The sequence below is a fragment of the Haliaeetus leucocephalus genome, unplaced genomic scaffold (assembly GCF_000737465.1).
Source record: "Haliaeetus leucocephalus isolate CR32 unplaced genomic scaffold, Haliaeetus_leucocephalus-4.0 Scaffold656, whole genome shotgun sequence".
Classification (NCBI taxonomy): domain Eukaryota; kingdom Metazoa; phylum Chordata; class Aves; order Accipitriformes; family Accipitridae; genus Haliaeetus; species Haliaeetus leucocephalus.
In genome coordinates, this window is record NW_010973092.1 from 13,264,594 (window position 1) to 13,280,279 (window position 15,686).

Below are 15,686 nucleotides of genomic sequence, written 5' to 3' on the forward strand. Positions count from 1 at the left end.
CTTTTCCAACCTAAATGATTCTATGATTCTATCTTCTTCCAGCAAAAGCTGCCAGGGATGACGGAAGGGGGTTATTAATGAATCTGTTTCTGGAGTGAAGGTTTATGCTGTCTTTGACAGTTGAGTCTTATCTGTAAAGTTCATCCTCCACCATGGCTTGGAGGCCGACAGGTATTTGGCTTGCACAGTCCAGTTTAGGCTCTGGTCGTTACCAACGCTTGTCTGAAACCAGATGCAGGACTCCAGTGCTGGTATATCGAGGCTGAAATCTGAGAAATGCCAGTGGTGCTCAGTGCAACAGCTTGTGTCTTACGAGGAGTCTTACCTTTAACCTTTGAAGTGAGATCTCTCTTTTGTGTCATTTCCTATTTAGACCAGATGCCTTTGCTTATTAGTGCTGCTTTGATGAGGCTGAGAGCTACTTTTATAACTTTAGCTGACAGCTTTCTGACTCTTAAGTAGCTGGTAAAGTGTAACTCTATATTAACAAGGATTATTATTATTATGGGGTGTAGAGGGAGGAGACGCAGTGATACCATCTCCAGCATCAGTGGCACTTCTGAGCCCAGCTTTCAGGCAATGGTTGTTGGTTTCCAAGCTTTAGAATAATAATATAATAATCAAAGCATTCTGCACCAGTATTTGAGTTACGTGTCCATGGCATGTTGGAATCACCAGGGAAAACATAATGGGTGGCTTTGAGATTTAGAGATTCATGAGGCTGCTTAAAGGTGAGTCCTGCTGGTCCTGGTACCCTGTGGACTAGTTGGTGACATCAAGTAGATATCTAAATAGCCAATACAGGCTGTTAGCGCCAAAAATGTGGAATCATATGATAATCCCACACATGTCCATGTACAGGCTACACTTTGCTGGACTGAGGTCTCATGCATTTCCTATTTTTTCCCATAGGCTAGTTTGTCATCCTATATTTCATTGAGATAATCTTGATCAGGATATATCAGGAAGCCAGTAAATAAGCTGTCTGTCCAATAGGGATCATAAAAGAGCCCATTTTGTTCTGAGTAAAAGATCTGCAGCCATACCTCATCCTCCTGCTTCAGAGAAAGGATGGTTGATCCAGAGGCAACGTCATGATTCCCAGTGTTGGCATCAAAAGTCTTGATCCGGTACTGCCCGTTGTGGACCAAGCCAATGGCCAAATGTTTGTTGGCCAAAGTGATATCATAAGTGAAGTAGTAAATACCTGGGATGCTGCATATAAATTTCCCGCTGGAGGCATTGTAATGTCCTCCCTCGTTCATCAGGATCCTGTCAAATTTGATGGGCAGCCTTTCCCTTGGGTAGCTCTTTGAGACTGCCACGGAGAAGGCAGATTTGGCTTTGTTGGCATTACAGGTGCAGGGTCCTGGCATCCCGGTCTCGCCCTTGTTCCCTTTGGGCCCTTTCTTTCCCGGTGCCCCATTTTTCCCAGGATTACCCTTTAAACCCTTGGGCCCTCGTGGGCCTGCCTTGCCGATAGCTCCTGCTTTCCCCTTTGGTCCTGGCTTGCCGGGGTTTCCTGTTCTGCCTTGTGGACCTAGAAGACAAATAACCTTGTAAATTTTTCAGTGAAAGAGATGATACGGCAAGTGTAAAGGGGTTGTATTGTTGCAGCAGTATATTTTCATTTAGGAGAAAAACATTGCTGGTGAGAATCCCGATGAAATACCACCTGGGGCTGGGCATCTGTCAGGACTGACTAACTATGTCAGGTAGGTAGTTGGCATGATAACAATGGGACTTGGGACCAGGACAGTCTGTCCCTTTTAAGGACCAAAAGGCTGGTTCAATTATCTGGCTCACTTGAGAAAAAGAAGTAATTAATTATAAAGCTAGCCAAGAGCAAGCTTTAAATGTTTGTTTTTTTCAGGAGTGGGACAGGTTTGTGAAGCTTTTGGAACCTTGCTTTGAGCAGATGGGAGTACTTTTAATCTCTTGTCTCATTTTTTTTCACATTTAATGTGAAACTGTTGTTTAAAAAAAAATAATAAATTCAAGGTGTAGTAAAAATCCCACTCTAGCTGGGGGATGAATTGGTCGTGAACCAGAAGACACCTGGTGCAGGGACTGCCTTGAGGTGGGAAGCGAGTTGGGATGTTACAGTGATGCCGAAACCACTGATTAGTGCTGATTGCAGCAGTGTCTGATACAAGACAAATTCATGGCGATTTATACCCCATCTCTTGACCTGCTGTAGCATATTTAAATGCAGCTGTGCTTGAAAACCTGTTCTCCAGATTCCCTGGTTTGGGGGTAGGAGAAGAGAGTAAGTTGCAGCTTTGGCACGCTGGTGTTACGCTGAATCAGGAGTGCACTCTAGTGTGGCAACGGGAAATCACTGTTTTCTCACCGTAGCTGGTCTTGATGCTTGCTGACTGTAAGGCTGGATCTAAAGGACAGCCCCATCTCAGGATTAAAGAAAGTTTGTTTGCTTTGGTTTAGATTAAGCATGTTCAGAACAGTGCCTGTCACCCAGCTGGAGCGCTCCAGGGAGCAAGTACTTAATTTTTTCGCCTGTTTTGCTTGAAAGCAGGAGTCGGAGACCACCGCTTTGTCTCGTCTAGACAGCATATATCAGAACAGGGCAAATCTCACTTCATAACAAAATGAAGCCAATAGGAATTGCATACAGCAAGATGCTATCAGCAAATACTGTGAGTCTGAACCCCCCTGGTGGGAGCTGACAATTGTGAGATGTTGGAGGAGGGAGAGTGGAAATTTCTAGAAGAGTTTCCTATGAGATGTCGTCTGTCCCGGGGCTCCCATTCGGGGTGACAGGTTGCTGTTAACTGGGCTGTTGCACTATTGCTTTTACATTTTACCCCTGTGTTACGAAGCGCTTTTCTCTTACCTTCATCGCCGTGCTCGCCTTTATCCCCGTCCTTGCCGTCCTTGCCATCTTTGCCCGGGAAGCCCATCCTGCCCACCGTCCCTGGAGCCCCGGGTGCGCCGGGGGGGCCGGGTGGCCCGGGGGGTCCGGGCAGGCTGCACGCCAGCTGGGGACCTTCCTGCAGCGTTCCCTTGACAAAGCCCCCGAGGATGTGGTTTGCCACACAGGGCACGGTCCAGAGGAGGAGGACAGCGGAGATCATGGCGCAGCCTGTAAAAAGGAGACGGGACGTGGCTGTTATGTGTGGTAGCCGGCACGTGTGGGTACGGCCGTGTCCCTCTGTCGGGACGGTGTATTGTGTAGACTTGCATGAAAATGGGAGGTAATTGGGCTTTTTTTGACAGGGTGGGGGAGCTGTTTGTTTTGGTGTGACATGAATTCAAGGATTTGGTTCATGGAATTTTCTGGGTCTCACCAATACTGTTTTCAAACTCGCTCTTCTCTAAGTCTGTATCTGTGGCCATCTGTCGTTTTGTTTGTTCCCTGGGCCTCCTTTCCCCTGAAACACAAGTAGCGATGGCAGAGGGGTGCAGAAAGCAGCTGCTCGGGACGATCAGAGCGGAGGCAGGAGAAAGGGTTTTGGTGTCAACTTCCCCAATAAGACCTGCCCTGCGGCTGGGTCACTGGGGTTTCTTACCAAGCACAAAACCCATCGTGTGATGCAGGGCTGATGTTAGAAGACGGGCTTGTGGAGGTTTTGGGCCAAGGCAGTCCTTACTGCATTTTGTCTGCCAGTACGAATTGAGCCTCTTGGCTAGCTGAGACTGTCCCGTTCCTCGCTGCAGCTCGGCCGCGCGGCACTGCACAACCTGCAGCCGAACCTGCAGCCGAACCACCGGCCAAGTCTCTGGCTCAGTGTCGGGGTGCAGTCCCCCCCGCAGCCGTCACCAGCCCGGCTGCAGGTGGTTTTCTAACCTCTTGCCGTGCTGACCTACCTCTCTGGGGGGGCAATAGCTCAGTCTTTATGTTTGTTACTAACATTCACCTTGGAAAGATCGGTAACTGTTAAAACCCCAGCCGTTGTTTGTCTCCTGGCTCTGTAAAGCGAGCCATTGCTTTAAGTATAGCAAACCTCAAGGGCTTTTTTTTGGAGCATCCCAGGCTCTGCCTTCATTCACGACAGGAGGCTGAGCCTCCTGGGCTTGTCTTACTCCACTCCTGACTGGGGAGATACTGATAGAAAATAATTTCTGGAATAAAGCTATTTCCATGAACCTGCTAATGATACAGAGCAGTTATTATACAGTAAAATATCCCTCTGGATGTCTGCACGTTGTGCTGTTTGCAAATAGCTATGCTCCATGTGCAACTCCTAAGTAACTCCACCGCATCTTGAAATAGTGCTTAGATGCATCAGCAGCTTAGAGAAGATGCTCAAAATCAGGCTGACTGACAAAAGCCCACCTCCATGCATGACCCACTCAAGACTGTGGGTATTACAAGCATTTAAAATGGGTTCTACACATAGTTACTTATATAGTAGAAAAGAGAATTTCCCCTATGGGATCAGTTTCTGACTACCCATGGGTAAAGGTGCTCCTGCTATCCCCTCCCCAGAACAGAAGGCCTCCCCATGCCCGGGCTGAGGATTTTTTCCTCCCTTTGCTCTGCCAGTGAGGGAGGTTATGGCCATGGCCACCAGCTCCCCAGCAGCTCCCTGGTGGGCACTGACCATGGGCTGAGGGGACACGCTGATGGAGTCGGGCTCTTTCCCAGCTGTATGAATATGGGAACAAGCTGGTGGGGGGATGAAAGGCATCCCCTGGCCCAATTTCTTTCTTTCAGCTTCTGTAGCTGGAGTAGCCCTTGGAGAGATGAGACGTGAAGCCTGAAACTGCCCCATACAAATCTGTGCTGGTTCGCTGTTTGTTCGCTAGCTCTTTGATTAGGAGAGATCAAGCTAAAGCCAAAGGATTTTTTTTTTATTTTTTTTTTAAGGAATTAGCCATGTATCACTTTGATACAACTCCTACCCCCAGGCTAAGAGGTGCCCACCCTTATCTGATGGAAAAGACTCCTACGAAATTTAGTCTTTTCTCTTATTACAGCTACCTCTGATGGTAGGGGGTTAAAAGTTTTACAAGAATCACCTGCTTGCATGGGCTTTCTTCTTGTCACATCCTGAAGTCCTGCTAACAAAATACAGAATATAAGCGAGAATTGAAAAGCAAGCAAACTGCCTTTCACATATTTCTTCAAGCTTTGGTGCTGAAGCAAATTTGTAGTTAAACACAGATGCAATAGAAGATGAGCTGGGACATCCCAGACCTTTCAATCTGTCAGTGGCCTTTTGGTCAGGCAAGGTCCTGCTTGGCATTAACTTGAATACTGGGAGGCTTTAGCATCTCCCCAGTAGTGTTATGTTTAGCTTGTGCACTGGAAATAAGATGCTTAATGTACTGTATAAATTTCACGTTGGCCTTAGCACTCTCATCCTGGTATTGGCTCCTGAAGGGGGTGGAAATGCATATTACATGTTCTAAATCCAGCGAGCAATATGCTACATATCAATGCTGGGTAGGAGCCCCCCAGTTCTGTGATATGTATAATTAAGAACACGCAGAGGAGTGGGAAATGCAAAACTGATCTCCGGGCTGGATTTGGCTGCTAAGCCATTTTGTTCTTCAGCTCTCTTTTGATTTTCTTATATCTAAGTTTATTTGCTGCTGGTGAAAGTTATCAGTTTAATGGCCTTGTGAGACAGAAATCACCAACAAGTATTAATGCGAACAGTTGAATAAAGGCTTCTCAGTTCGTGGAAAGGGAAACAAAATGTTAAAATGCCTGCGGAGTGGGGAGTTCCCAAGGAAAGCTACATCCCTGCTTCCCAGTAACCACAGAAGAAAAGTAAGAGGTGTCTGGAGCTGGATGACACTAATAAGTTGTGGCAAGGAAAAATGTCACTGGGGAGCATAACCTGGAAAAAAGCTGGAACTGCTTCATGTAGAGAAGAAACAGGCAAGCGGAAGCACAGGGTAGGAGGGCAGCTCCTTCTCTTAAAGTTTCTTACCATAAGTACTTCTATTACCTTCAGACAACCCAGCTAGTTGACCTGATGGGATAAAAAATGGCAGACACAAAATACCCCGAGGCTGGGAGGTTAGTAGTACCGGTACTTAGATAGACGGGCAATATTCCGCTACCTGGAGCCATGCTCTGGCACAGCTCCTGAGTTGGTGTTAATTAACAGCTCCACAAGAACATTTAATCCCACATCACAGCAGTGCGTGTGGGATGCAAAGCACAGTCACATTCACAAGAGGATCTATAAATAACCTCTTAAAGAAATCTCTTTGAAAGAAAACAAACCTCATGCTGTTCCACCTTAAAAGGAAAATTGCTTCTCGATGTAGAACGTATGATGAGCTCCAAAAAGCAAATTGGAAACAGATCAGCATCTTTCCTCTTCACAGTACGGGCGGCAGGCCTGGCACTGGAGGCCATGCAGCACGGTTTCAGCTGAGGTCTTACTTTTCTAATGACATTTTAATTAATGTCTTTGATAATAGGGGTTTGGAGACTTTTTGGTCATGACTGATGCCTGTTGTGCGGGAGTGTGCACTGTGCCCAGGGGGTTATGAGAGCTGAAACGTGGTGGAGGACTGCTTAGGGAGGAGAGGAGAGGAGATCCTCCATCGTCTGACCGAGCGTGGCTGGAGTTTGTACGTGCCACTGAAATGCAAATGTTCGGCTCTTCAGCACCCGGGGAGAGCACACCAGTATCGGGCACTGATTTCAGCACGGGAAGAGAAAGTGGACCATCTTCACTTAAACAAGGTAGCTCAGGTGTCTACAGCATAGGCATGGCTGGCCAGGCCCTGAGGTAGCAGGGTGAGGCAGACAGGTGGAGTGACACGTGTCAATCAGCTGGGTTTGAGAGGCAATGACTCCCTGTGTCCTTCAGCTGAATCAATGGGAATTGCTGCTGTGGGTCCGATCAATGTAGTCTGTAATACTGCGCTGTGGATCCCCACTGGGTAATTTTGGGGAATACTTGTCAGGAAGCAAACCAGGAAGGGGATGATTTTGGAAAATGTTCACTCCTGAAACTTAGAGCTTGAACACACCTTTATAGAAAATATCTCAGGACAAATAAAGCAGTAAAGACAGAGCATCTCTGATTTTCAAGCATGGTACATGCAGGGCCGAGCATTTACTGGCTTCTCTCTTCGTAACGAGCCACACGTTTAAGGGCCTTCACTATAATGACGTAACAAAATGTAATGAATGACTCAAAGCAAAAAAGTGTCTGAAACGGGCTGCTCTGACTCTGCCCCGTGGCCTTTACGTGACACCCCCTTTCTGTTGTAGGACATTCTGTTGTCATCGCTTGTCACTTCGGTGGGTCCTTCTCTTCCTGCTGGAGCTCGGGCCCTTGGCAGAGGCTGCCCCGTGCCCCGGGTCTCCCTGCCGCGGGGAGCGGGGAGGGGAGACCAGGGCTCAGCTTTGCTCAGGATCAAGAAAAGCTGGGAGTGGGTGGGTGGGCTGCCTGACTCCCCAGCTGCCCCAACCAGCCTGTCTGAAGCGGACACTCACGCTCAGCAGGATTTGAACCTGACCCCTCCATGCTGAAACCCCAGCATCCCACGAACTTCTGTAGCGCATGGAGCATCTGTGCAGGGGGACTGCAAACCCAGGCTCTCCAACAGCTTTTCTGTGCACGCTCCTTGTTGCCGGAGCTACAGCGCACGGCTCTGTCACCAGAAAGCCCCTGTCCCTAGGAGCTGTGTCCCCACGGGGCCCCGTGCAGCCCCCCCGTCCTGACCTGCAGCTCCCGTTTCTGCTGGCCGCTGCAGCGTGGGGTGGGCTTGCTGCTGCCAGAGGTGCCTCACAGGCAGGAGCCTGGGGGACACATCTCTGGCCATGTCTCCCCTCCAGCTTCGGCTGCCACGACATCCCTGCTCCGCGTGGCTCCTTCAAGCCTCTGCGCAACCACCCTCGTCCCAGCCCTGCTGCAGGTGAGCTTCCTGAATCGCTCCACAGTTAAGAAGCCAGACCGATTCTACAGATCTATATGCATTTAAAAAGGTGTTTCTCTAAGAAAAGCTTTTGCCTGTAAGAGCGAGTCCCAGGCGCGAAGGACCAGTTGTACTTTCTGGTGCTCACAGGGCAGCTGGGCTGAACTCGCGTCAGAGGGAAAATCCCTGAGGGTTTGCCAGACTTGGGGTGGTTTGTTGGCACGTGCGGTGGCCGGATGGTGATTTTTGGCCAGGGAAGCCGTCCTGTGCCATGCGGTGGTGGCGTGTGCCCACCCATGGGGAGGAAAAGTGCAGTGGGGGAGAGAAGAGAAGAGGAGAGAGTCTGGGGGCAATTGCTGCTCGGTGGGAGGGAGGAGCAGGATGGTCTGATAGCCCAAAAGGGGACCCAGCAGCAAATGAACGACTGTGACTTTCTACTCTGTTTACTTTCAATATTTGAGGCTTTCTTAAACAAAACAACCATCTTCCTGCTTCACAATTTCCCAGCATACCTCAAGGCTTCTTAATTAGTCTTCAAAATAATCATTATCCCCATGAGCCTAATTCTCAGCTCTGGTGGTTGCCCTGCAGAGTCCCCAGGGCACAAGGAACCCGTGGGAGTGCGGGGCTGATTGAGATAAAATAAGGTGTGCCACCGGTGACAGCAGCTGAAATGGATGTATTTCATTTCTGATATAAGCCAGTGAAGTAGTTTATACCAGATATGAGTTTGATCTGCTATCTGCTATTGCACAAAGCAACGTCAAAGGAGATAAAGGAGAGCGATGCATCTTCTGTGCCTGAACCTGCATCACCATCTCAGCTTTGGGCAGCCAGGGATGCCTGTGGCAAACCTTTCCTAGCCCTGAGCTAAAGCCCCGTTGCCAAAACTGCCGATTGGTACCAGAGCGAAGGGAGAGGCTGCGGTTTCAGCTGTACGAAATGGGTACTCCCAGCAGAAGTCTGAGGAATGATTCCTTCCTCGAGTATTTACTTTAACTGGCGACTGTTGTCCTTATGGATTCCTGTGCAGGCGTTGGAAACCTGAGTGCTCAATGATCTAGACCTTATTTGGTAAGTTTTCAAAGTTAAGGTTAAGAGGAGGGAGAAAAAAAAAAAAGGAAAAGTGAATCTACTCACCACAACTAATCTCTTCAGCGAGATCTTGACAGGCGCTGGAAACCTACACGATTTTAAGCAGATGTTTTGCTGCAGATCGCTGTCACGCGCAGAGCCCAAGCCCCGTCCTGCTGCAGCAGTGTCCTTCCGAGAGGTGTGCGATATAGACTTCGGTCCTTTTTTTGTTAACGTTTTACTCCTTTTTGTGCGGATTGCTAGCTTCCTGCAGCAGCTCCAGGTTTTGGCTCAACGTTGCCAAAGGCATATTTTTATTACTGTGTAATGGGTCTGCGCCTCTTCCTCTGTCACGTGGCACAGGAAGAAATTTTTACGCACATATGGCTGGAAAGCTTTTGATGCTTGGGGAGTTTTTCCCATTCTCTGTCTCCCTTGCAGTCTTCTATGAAAGGCTCAGGAGTTGCCTGGATCGTTTCTGACCGAATCTGCCCCTCTCTGCTGTAGCTGCTGCCCGTGCAAGCAGAATTTGTAAGGGGGTGGGTAACACAGATCAAACTAGGGAACAACTTTGCTGCTTGATCCTGGAGCATTAGCAAGGGAAGCAAATATTGTCCTAACGGTGGAAACTCACTTCTAAAACAATTTAGACAAACAGGTAATGGCAGATCACTCCAGGCTTTAATTCAAGGACATCGTTGTGAAGCAGCAGCTTTGCAAATGGGAGTTTTGAGAGGAAACTGGGTATACCTCGGTGCTGCTTCAGGTGGATGTGTGAGACAAAACACAGAGACTTTGCCATAGGGATGGCAGGGCGGGAACGCTTCTGTCTTTGGAAAGGGTTGGGATTTTGTTTTAAGCTTGCAAAGTAATTACAAAACCCCTAGCAATTGCTTAAGGTAAGGCAGTAACACCAGAAGCAGTGGCTGAAGCCAGAGTTCATCTTCAGCTTTGCCAGCACAGAAGTGTTGAGTCGCAGTAAATCCCTGTCCCTTCTTGTTTCTCCGCTGCAGCAAGTCATGGTGTTACAGCTCTGAGCAGGGTTGATATCCCGGCTTACACCAGCCCATTAAAGCCAGAATTTGCAAATGCCTTACAACTCTCAAAACAGACAGTGCTTCCCTAACAGCCCCCGGGGAGGTGCAGAGAGACAAACGGGGTTTAAGAGTTTCCTGACCCTGCTCCCCCCACCCCTTCCCTCCCTCCCCGCGTTGCAGGATGCTCTGTGATGCTGGTTGGTACGGACCAGACTCATCTGTTTAATGGAGGGGTGGGTAGAGTCTAAAGAGGAGCCGTGAGATGACCCAGACATAGAGCCTGGCCCCACGGGTGCCTGGGCTGGCAGCGTGGGAGGTTATGGGGGACCCATCACCCTGCCGGGAAGGCAGCGATGGCCCTGGGGCCATCATCACCCACCCAGAGTGGGTCACTGGTGCTCCTGGCCGCAGCCTGTGGGTCCCGGTTGCGGGTGTGTGGTTCCTGCTCTGCCCCAGCCAGGATCCTGCACAGGGCTTGGGACCAGGCGGGTGCTTGGCAGCAGGGCTCCAGATCCTGCCCTGCTGCTCTCCAGCCAGTAAATATTTTCTGCTCAGTGCAGATTTTCAGATGATTGGGAGTACGCTGGAAGTATCATTCCTTACTCTGCCAGAATTCATCGTTTTTGGAGCTGTTGTGGGGTTTTTTTTAAGCTTTCCCCTGCAGTTGCTGTTGGAACATGAGGGGAAAGTAAAAATGAAGTATGTATACAGTTTGCTTTGTGAGCTGTAACCAGTTCAGCTGCTTCTGGGAGGGGTGGGAATGTTTGGCCGAGGAAGCACAGGGCTGTTCTCGTGCTGTGCCGATGGTCCCGCAGCGCTCCTTCAGAGCCGGCGCCCTGGCCCCCAGCTCCTTGATGGCTCAGCAATGTTCCCTGCCATTGAACAACCTGCAGGAGAACAATCCCCCTCCCCAAACCCATGCAACCATCACCTTAAATTTCACCGGTAAGGGCTATTTTAGAAAAGCTGCCATATAGCTGCAGAGCTCTGGCGTGCCTGTGGAGAGCTGCCCCCAGCCCCACTGCCCCAGTGGCATTGGGGGGAGCGCAGATGGGGACACCCCCAGACATGGGCTCCGAGAGCTGCTCTCCCCTGGGGCAGCTCTGGTGATCGGTCGAGTATAAATTCTTACTTATAGCCTGTTTCCATAAAGTTTGTAGGAACCCAGTTCTCTTGGAGAGCTTCTCCCGCCCGGGTGTGGGGCTGGAGTCAGCGAAAAGGCTCAAGGCATTGCACGTGCACGGGTCCTGCCTCAGGTTTCTTTTGAAACCAGATGAAAACTTCCCGAGGTCTTTGCCAAGGTGCCACTTGGATGGGTCTGGGAAGCCACAGCAGTTTCCTCAGGCACTAAAGGTGTTGAGAAGAAAAAGCCCTTATGCTTATCCCGAACCTGCCCTGTGGCAGCTGTGCTCGGGCACCGGGGCGTCAGGATGGATGCGAAATGGGCCAGGGATGAAATGATGCTTGAAAATACAGCAGTTCTGCCAGGCAATTCAAGGTGTGACTGGGGAATTTGCGGTTACTGGTGATTTTGTGCCCGGATCCGCAGCGTGTTGAAGGCAGCAAGAGCCTGACCTAGTTCGGCGACGTGGGAGAGGCAGTGCTGGGAAGCTCCTGCCAGGCAGATGGAAAATATGTCTGCGCTGCAACGCCGAGCCGAGCTCACCCGGGGTCCCAGACAGCTCTGCTGGAGGACATGTTTGGCAGCACACTTTGTTAAATAAATAAACTGCCTGTTCACAGTGAAACAGAACAGCCCTGAGACTTGCTTCTCGGTTCATTTTGTTTCAGCTAGACATTGCAGGGAAGCGTTACAAGAGATCACGTCCCATCCATGCTGCTTTTTAGCAAAAGCCTCCCCGCCGTGACGAACGCGGTTTTCACCACGGATGGCAGGGAAGGTGGCTTGTTGCTGCGGTGCAGGGAGCCGCCGCGGGCCGACGTCCACCTCGGCAGCCCCCCACGGGACGCGCGTAGGAGCGGGGGGACCTCGTAGCCCCCACACCGGCCCGGGAGGTGCTGCCTCCCCCCGGGCTGGGTGCTGCTCCTGGCTGGCGTGGTCCTGTCCCCCTGCCCGCATTCCCCCAGCACAACGCTCCGTGGCTTTACATCCGTTAGAGAAAGCGTGTTGGGGGGATGCATGGCTCGTGTGGCAAGGGAAAGGTGCCTCATCCAGCACCTACAGGGTAGAAAGTGTAAATTTAGCTCCGCTATCACCTGTGCACACGCTTTGGGTGAGAAACGCGAGTGCCCGAAGGTGGGCGATCGCCAGCTCCCACCCCGGGACTGCAGGACAGGACTGCGTCCCAGCCAGGAAGGATTTTCCCTTGTTTTCCTTCTGAGCGCCAATGTGTTTCACCGCTACAGATGCCGACCTTGCAGCAACGACTTTGTAACCAAATAAAATGACTCAGCAAATGCCAAAATAGCTGCAGTTCACCCAGAGGCTGTAGGCAGCCTAAAATACAGCCTTCCCATTGCACTGGGCACTGGCAATAAAGGCGTACCTTTCTTCAAAGATGAGTGTAGGTGTTCGGGGTTTTTTTTTTCAGAGATACTAATGGGAGGGAAAAAGCATTTTTCTACCTGACAGGCCTCCTGGCTTAGTGTGGACTGGTGATTTGAGTAATTTTTATTGCCCTGCCTAAAAGGAGTTTGGAAGTCTGTGAGCAGTCTTCAGAGAGTGATTGTCCCTCTCCAAAAGCCCCCATAAAAATGAGTCAAATCTCTGTTTAAACTTAAAGGATGCCCTTGAGACCATTAGCTCTGCTTAGGAACTGCAGTCCTAACCCATTAAGATAAAAATAAATAGAGATTATTTTAGGAAGAGGTAAGTGGGAACCAGCCCAAGCACCAGTGAGCCACCGCAAGCACAGTGCAGATGTGTTAAAGTTGGGGTTTTTTTCTTTTGTCTCATGCACCTTCTAAGTCAAAGTGAAATTCAGCAATCTTTTTGACTTGCCACAATTGGCTCCTGCCTAGGTATCTAATAACATAGTTAGACAGGAAAAGACTCTTCTAAAAACGCCTTGTATTTCCCAAACTACAGAAAACTCCAGCCCTGCTTCTGGAGTCTGTAGCATCATCATCAGCAATCCCAGTACCTGGGGACACAGGCAGCATTTGCCCAAGCCAGGAAAGCCAGTGACAAATGTCACTTACCCCCGTCATGGTCCAGTGCCTCCATCCTTCAGGGCAAAGCAGCATCCTCCAGAGATGAATGAAAAATTACTTACATTGCGTGCGAGCAGTGACAGTCTCTGCAGATAGTAACAATTACAGATAAAATCCCCTCTCCTACTGCCATTTCCTAAGCAGAGAATTTTGCATTAGCGCTGGCTTGTGCTAAAAAAGGTCTTTCAGCTATTCTTAAAATACTGAGAAAATATTAGTATCTCAGTAGAATATACTGTGGGGCTGTGCTGCCTCTTGGATGTTGAAACCTGCAGCCCAGTGCTTTTGCTTCTGCACATGCCCAGAATGAGACCTGTTAAAGCAAGAAGGGACACCTGAGCAAAGCCAGAAGCCAGCTGAAGGCACCATTTTCCTTGCCCAGCTTGGGTCTCATGCAGCCCAGAGGCTGATGGCATAACCCTTTCCCAACCAGAAAGAACCAGGAGCAACGCTAATGCGAGGAAACTTCTCCTTCACCCGTGCTGCTGTAGCGGTCGCCTTGCTAACGGGGCACCACAGCAGGAGACTTCGACCTCAGGCCTTGCGCTCCAGCATCCACTTCCCCAACGCACTGTTAGCATACGTCCTAGCAGCTTGTGAACAAAAAGCAGCAATGGGTTAAAACTCTGCTGTGATGGTGGTGTTGGAGCCAAATCTGTAGTTCCTAGCTTTGTATTAAAAACTGAGAACAAATGCATAGGCAAACGTGGTAAGGCTGTAAACGCATCTGAAAAAAAGTCCCACTTGTAAGAGATGTGGTGGAAGATTATAGAGCAACGGGCTGAGGACTGTGCTTAGATCCAAATGCAGTGCAGACCAATGGCTGGGTGGAGGCTGTTTCTAAAATGCTTTGCAATTACTGGAATTACTTTTAAGACTTTGTAGGTTAGAAATCTGGGGTTTGCTAATGTGTCCACTAAGCAAGGTTTTCTTAGGCAAAGTGATTTTATTCTCTTTTCCACTGAGGTCTGAAATGCGCTGCTATTTTGCAGAAGCAAAAACCATCGCTATCTACTACCCCAGTGGGGTTCTGGTTAGGTCACCTAAGAGACATGAACAGATTTGTTTCATGTAAAATAACTAGTTTAAGTTTGTTATTATTCTAGTAATATTTCTGTCTATTTCTTTGTTGCATCCGTCAAAACAAATGCAAACAGGAGTGCTAACAGAACAATGGGGAGTTGTCTACATGTAATTCAGGGCATGGTGTTTTGGCCTGAATGGGATAATTTAAGTTATACCCAAAAGTGGTACGGAAAACTGCAGTTACTAGGTTGCATTAGGCACTAGTGGGCACAGAAAATCCTGTCTCTTCTTCTTTTTTTTCCTAAAAGTTGAGCTTCATTTCATCTTTAACTAATTGCTATCATTCCTGCTTTTTTCTGATCCCTCAACAGCCTAAAACAATTACACTCGTGTAGAACAGTGTGCAAACCCACTCAGGAAAGCCATAAAGATCCAATTACAAAGAAATGTAGAGACAGTAAAGGAACTACCTTCTGGCATGCCTTGAAAGATAACACAGAATGCTAAACTGTTCAACAAAAAATAAAGGAGAATGTTTTAATCTACATGTTTTAAAAATGCAAATGTCTTCAAATCAGCTGGCGAGTTAGTTCAGTTTGCAGACTTGAGTATGCCTCAGACAATCAGAACTCAACAGGATGAAAAATGAGGCAATCAAAGCAATTGTTGACAAAGGGAGGTGAGAAAGTAATTTTTGAGATTTGCCAAGGGCAAGATTCAGAGAAAGCTACCCAGGCTGTGCTGGGAGGGTCTGTCTTGTATTATGATTTGAGAATTTGACTAGTCTGTGTTACCAGGCTAAGGAATTTCCTCTCACCTTGCTTCTGTCTTTGTGCATGTGAAAAACAGGAGTTCCCAACTTCAGCTGCTTCTGCTAAAGTATGCTCATTTTCATTGTACGTTCATTTTTGTCCAAGCTAGCCTACAAACTTGTTTCAAACTCATTTTAGAAAGGAAAAAATTCTTCTTGTGCAATAGGAAGCAGTCTTTGGATATGCACAGTCATATTGCATGCCAAATCCAAGGGGAAGCAGATGGAGGAAAATTAATCCTCATGATCAGATCCACAATGTTCTTTAACATTTAACCTTTATGATATAAATAGGACAACATGTTTTAAGCTTTATTTGTCCTTTAACTGTTGAGACTGATCCAGACAAGATCTACTCTGTATCATTCACAAGCTCAAGGGAACTGTATTTTGAATAAAAGGCTACTAATTGCTTTTTCCCCTGGAGCTGCCTTCTGCTTCACCAGAGAAGAAACTGGTCCATCTTCCCCATAGGCTCTTTCTTAGCAGAGCGAGACACAGCATGCCAGAAAAGTTACAGTCATGTCTTCAGGTATTGAAAAGCAAATCCATCCACATGAGTATACTTAAGGTGGAATTCAGTATGTTTACGTGTAATAAGCAGATCTTCCTCTAGCACTGAACGTGTTATATTGGCTTCTAAAATACACACACCTTCAACTCTCTCCCCATTTTTCTCTTGAAACTAAGAAAAACACTCACGAAACAAGAGT

General features: G+C 48.4%; 1 protein-coding gene across 1 annotated transcript; it reads right to left on the reverse strand.

Annotated features, from left to right (window-relative positions):
* Positions 1-862: 862 nt before the first annotated feature.
* C1QTNF2 (C1q and tumor necrosis factor related protein 2) lies at positions 863-9,065 on the reverse strand. The gene is made up of 4 exons (XM_010579109.1): positions 8,998-9,065; positions 7,527-7,533; positions 2,855-3,103; positions 863-1,540 (listed from the first exon to the last, which is right to left on the reverse strand). The coding sequence occupies exons 3-4, from the start codon at positions 3,093-3,095 to the stop codon at positions 927-929; spliced, it is 855 nt and encodes a 284-aa protein (XP_010577411.1). The 5' UTR covers positions 3,096-3,103; positions 7,527-7,533; positions 8,998-9,065; the 3' UTR covers positions 863-926.
* Positions 9,066-15,686: the final 6,621 nt, after the last annotated feature.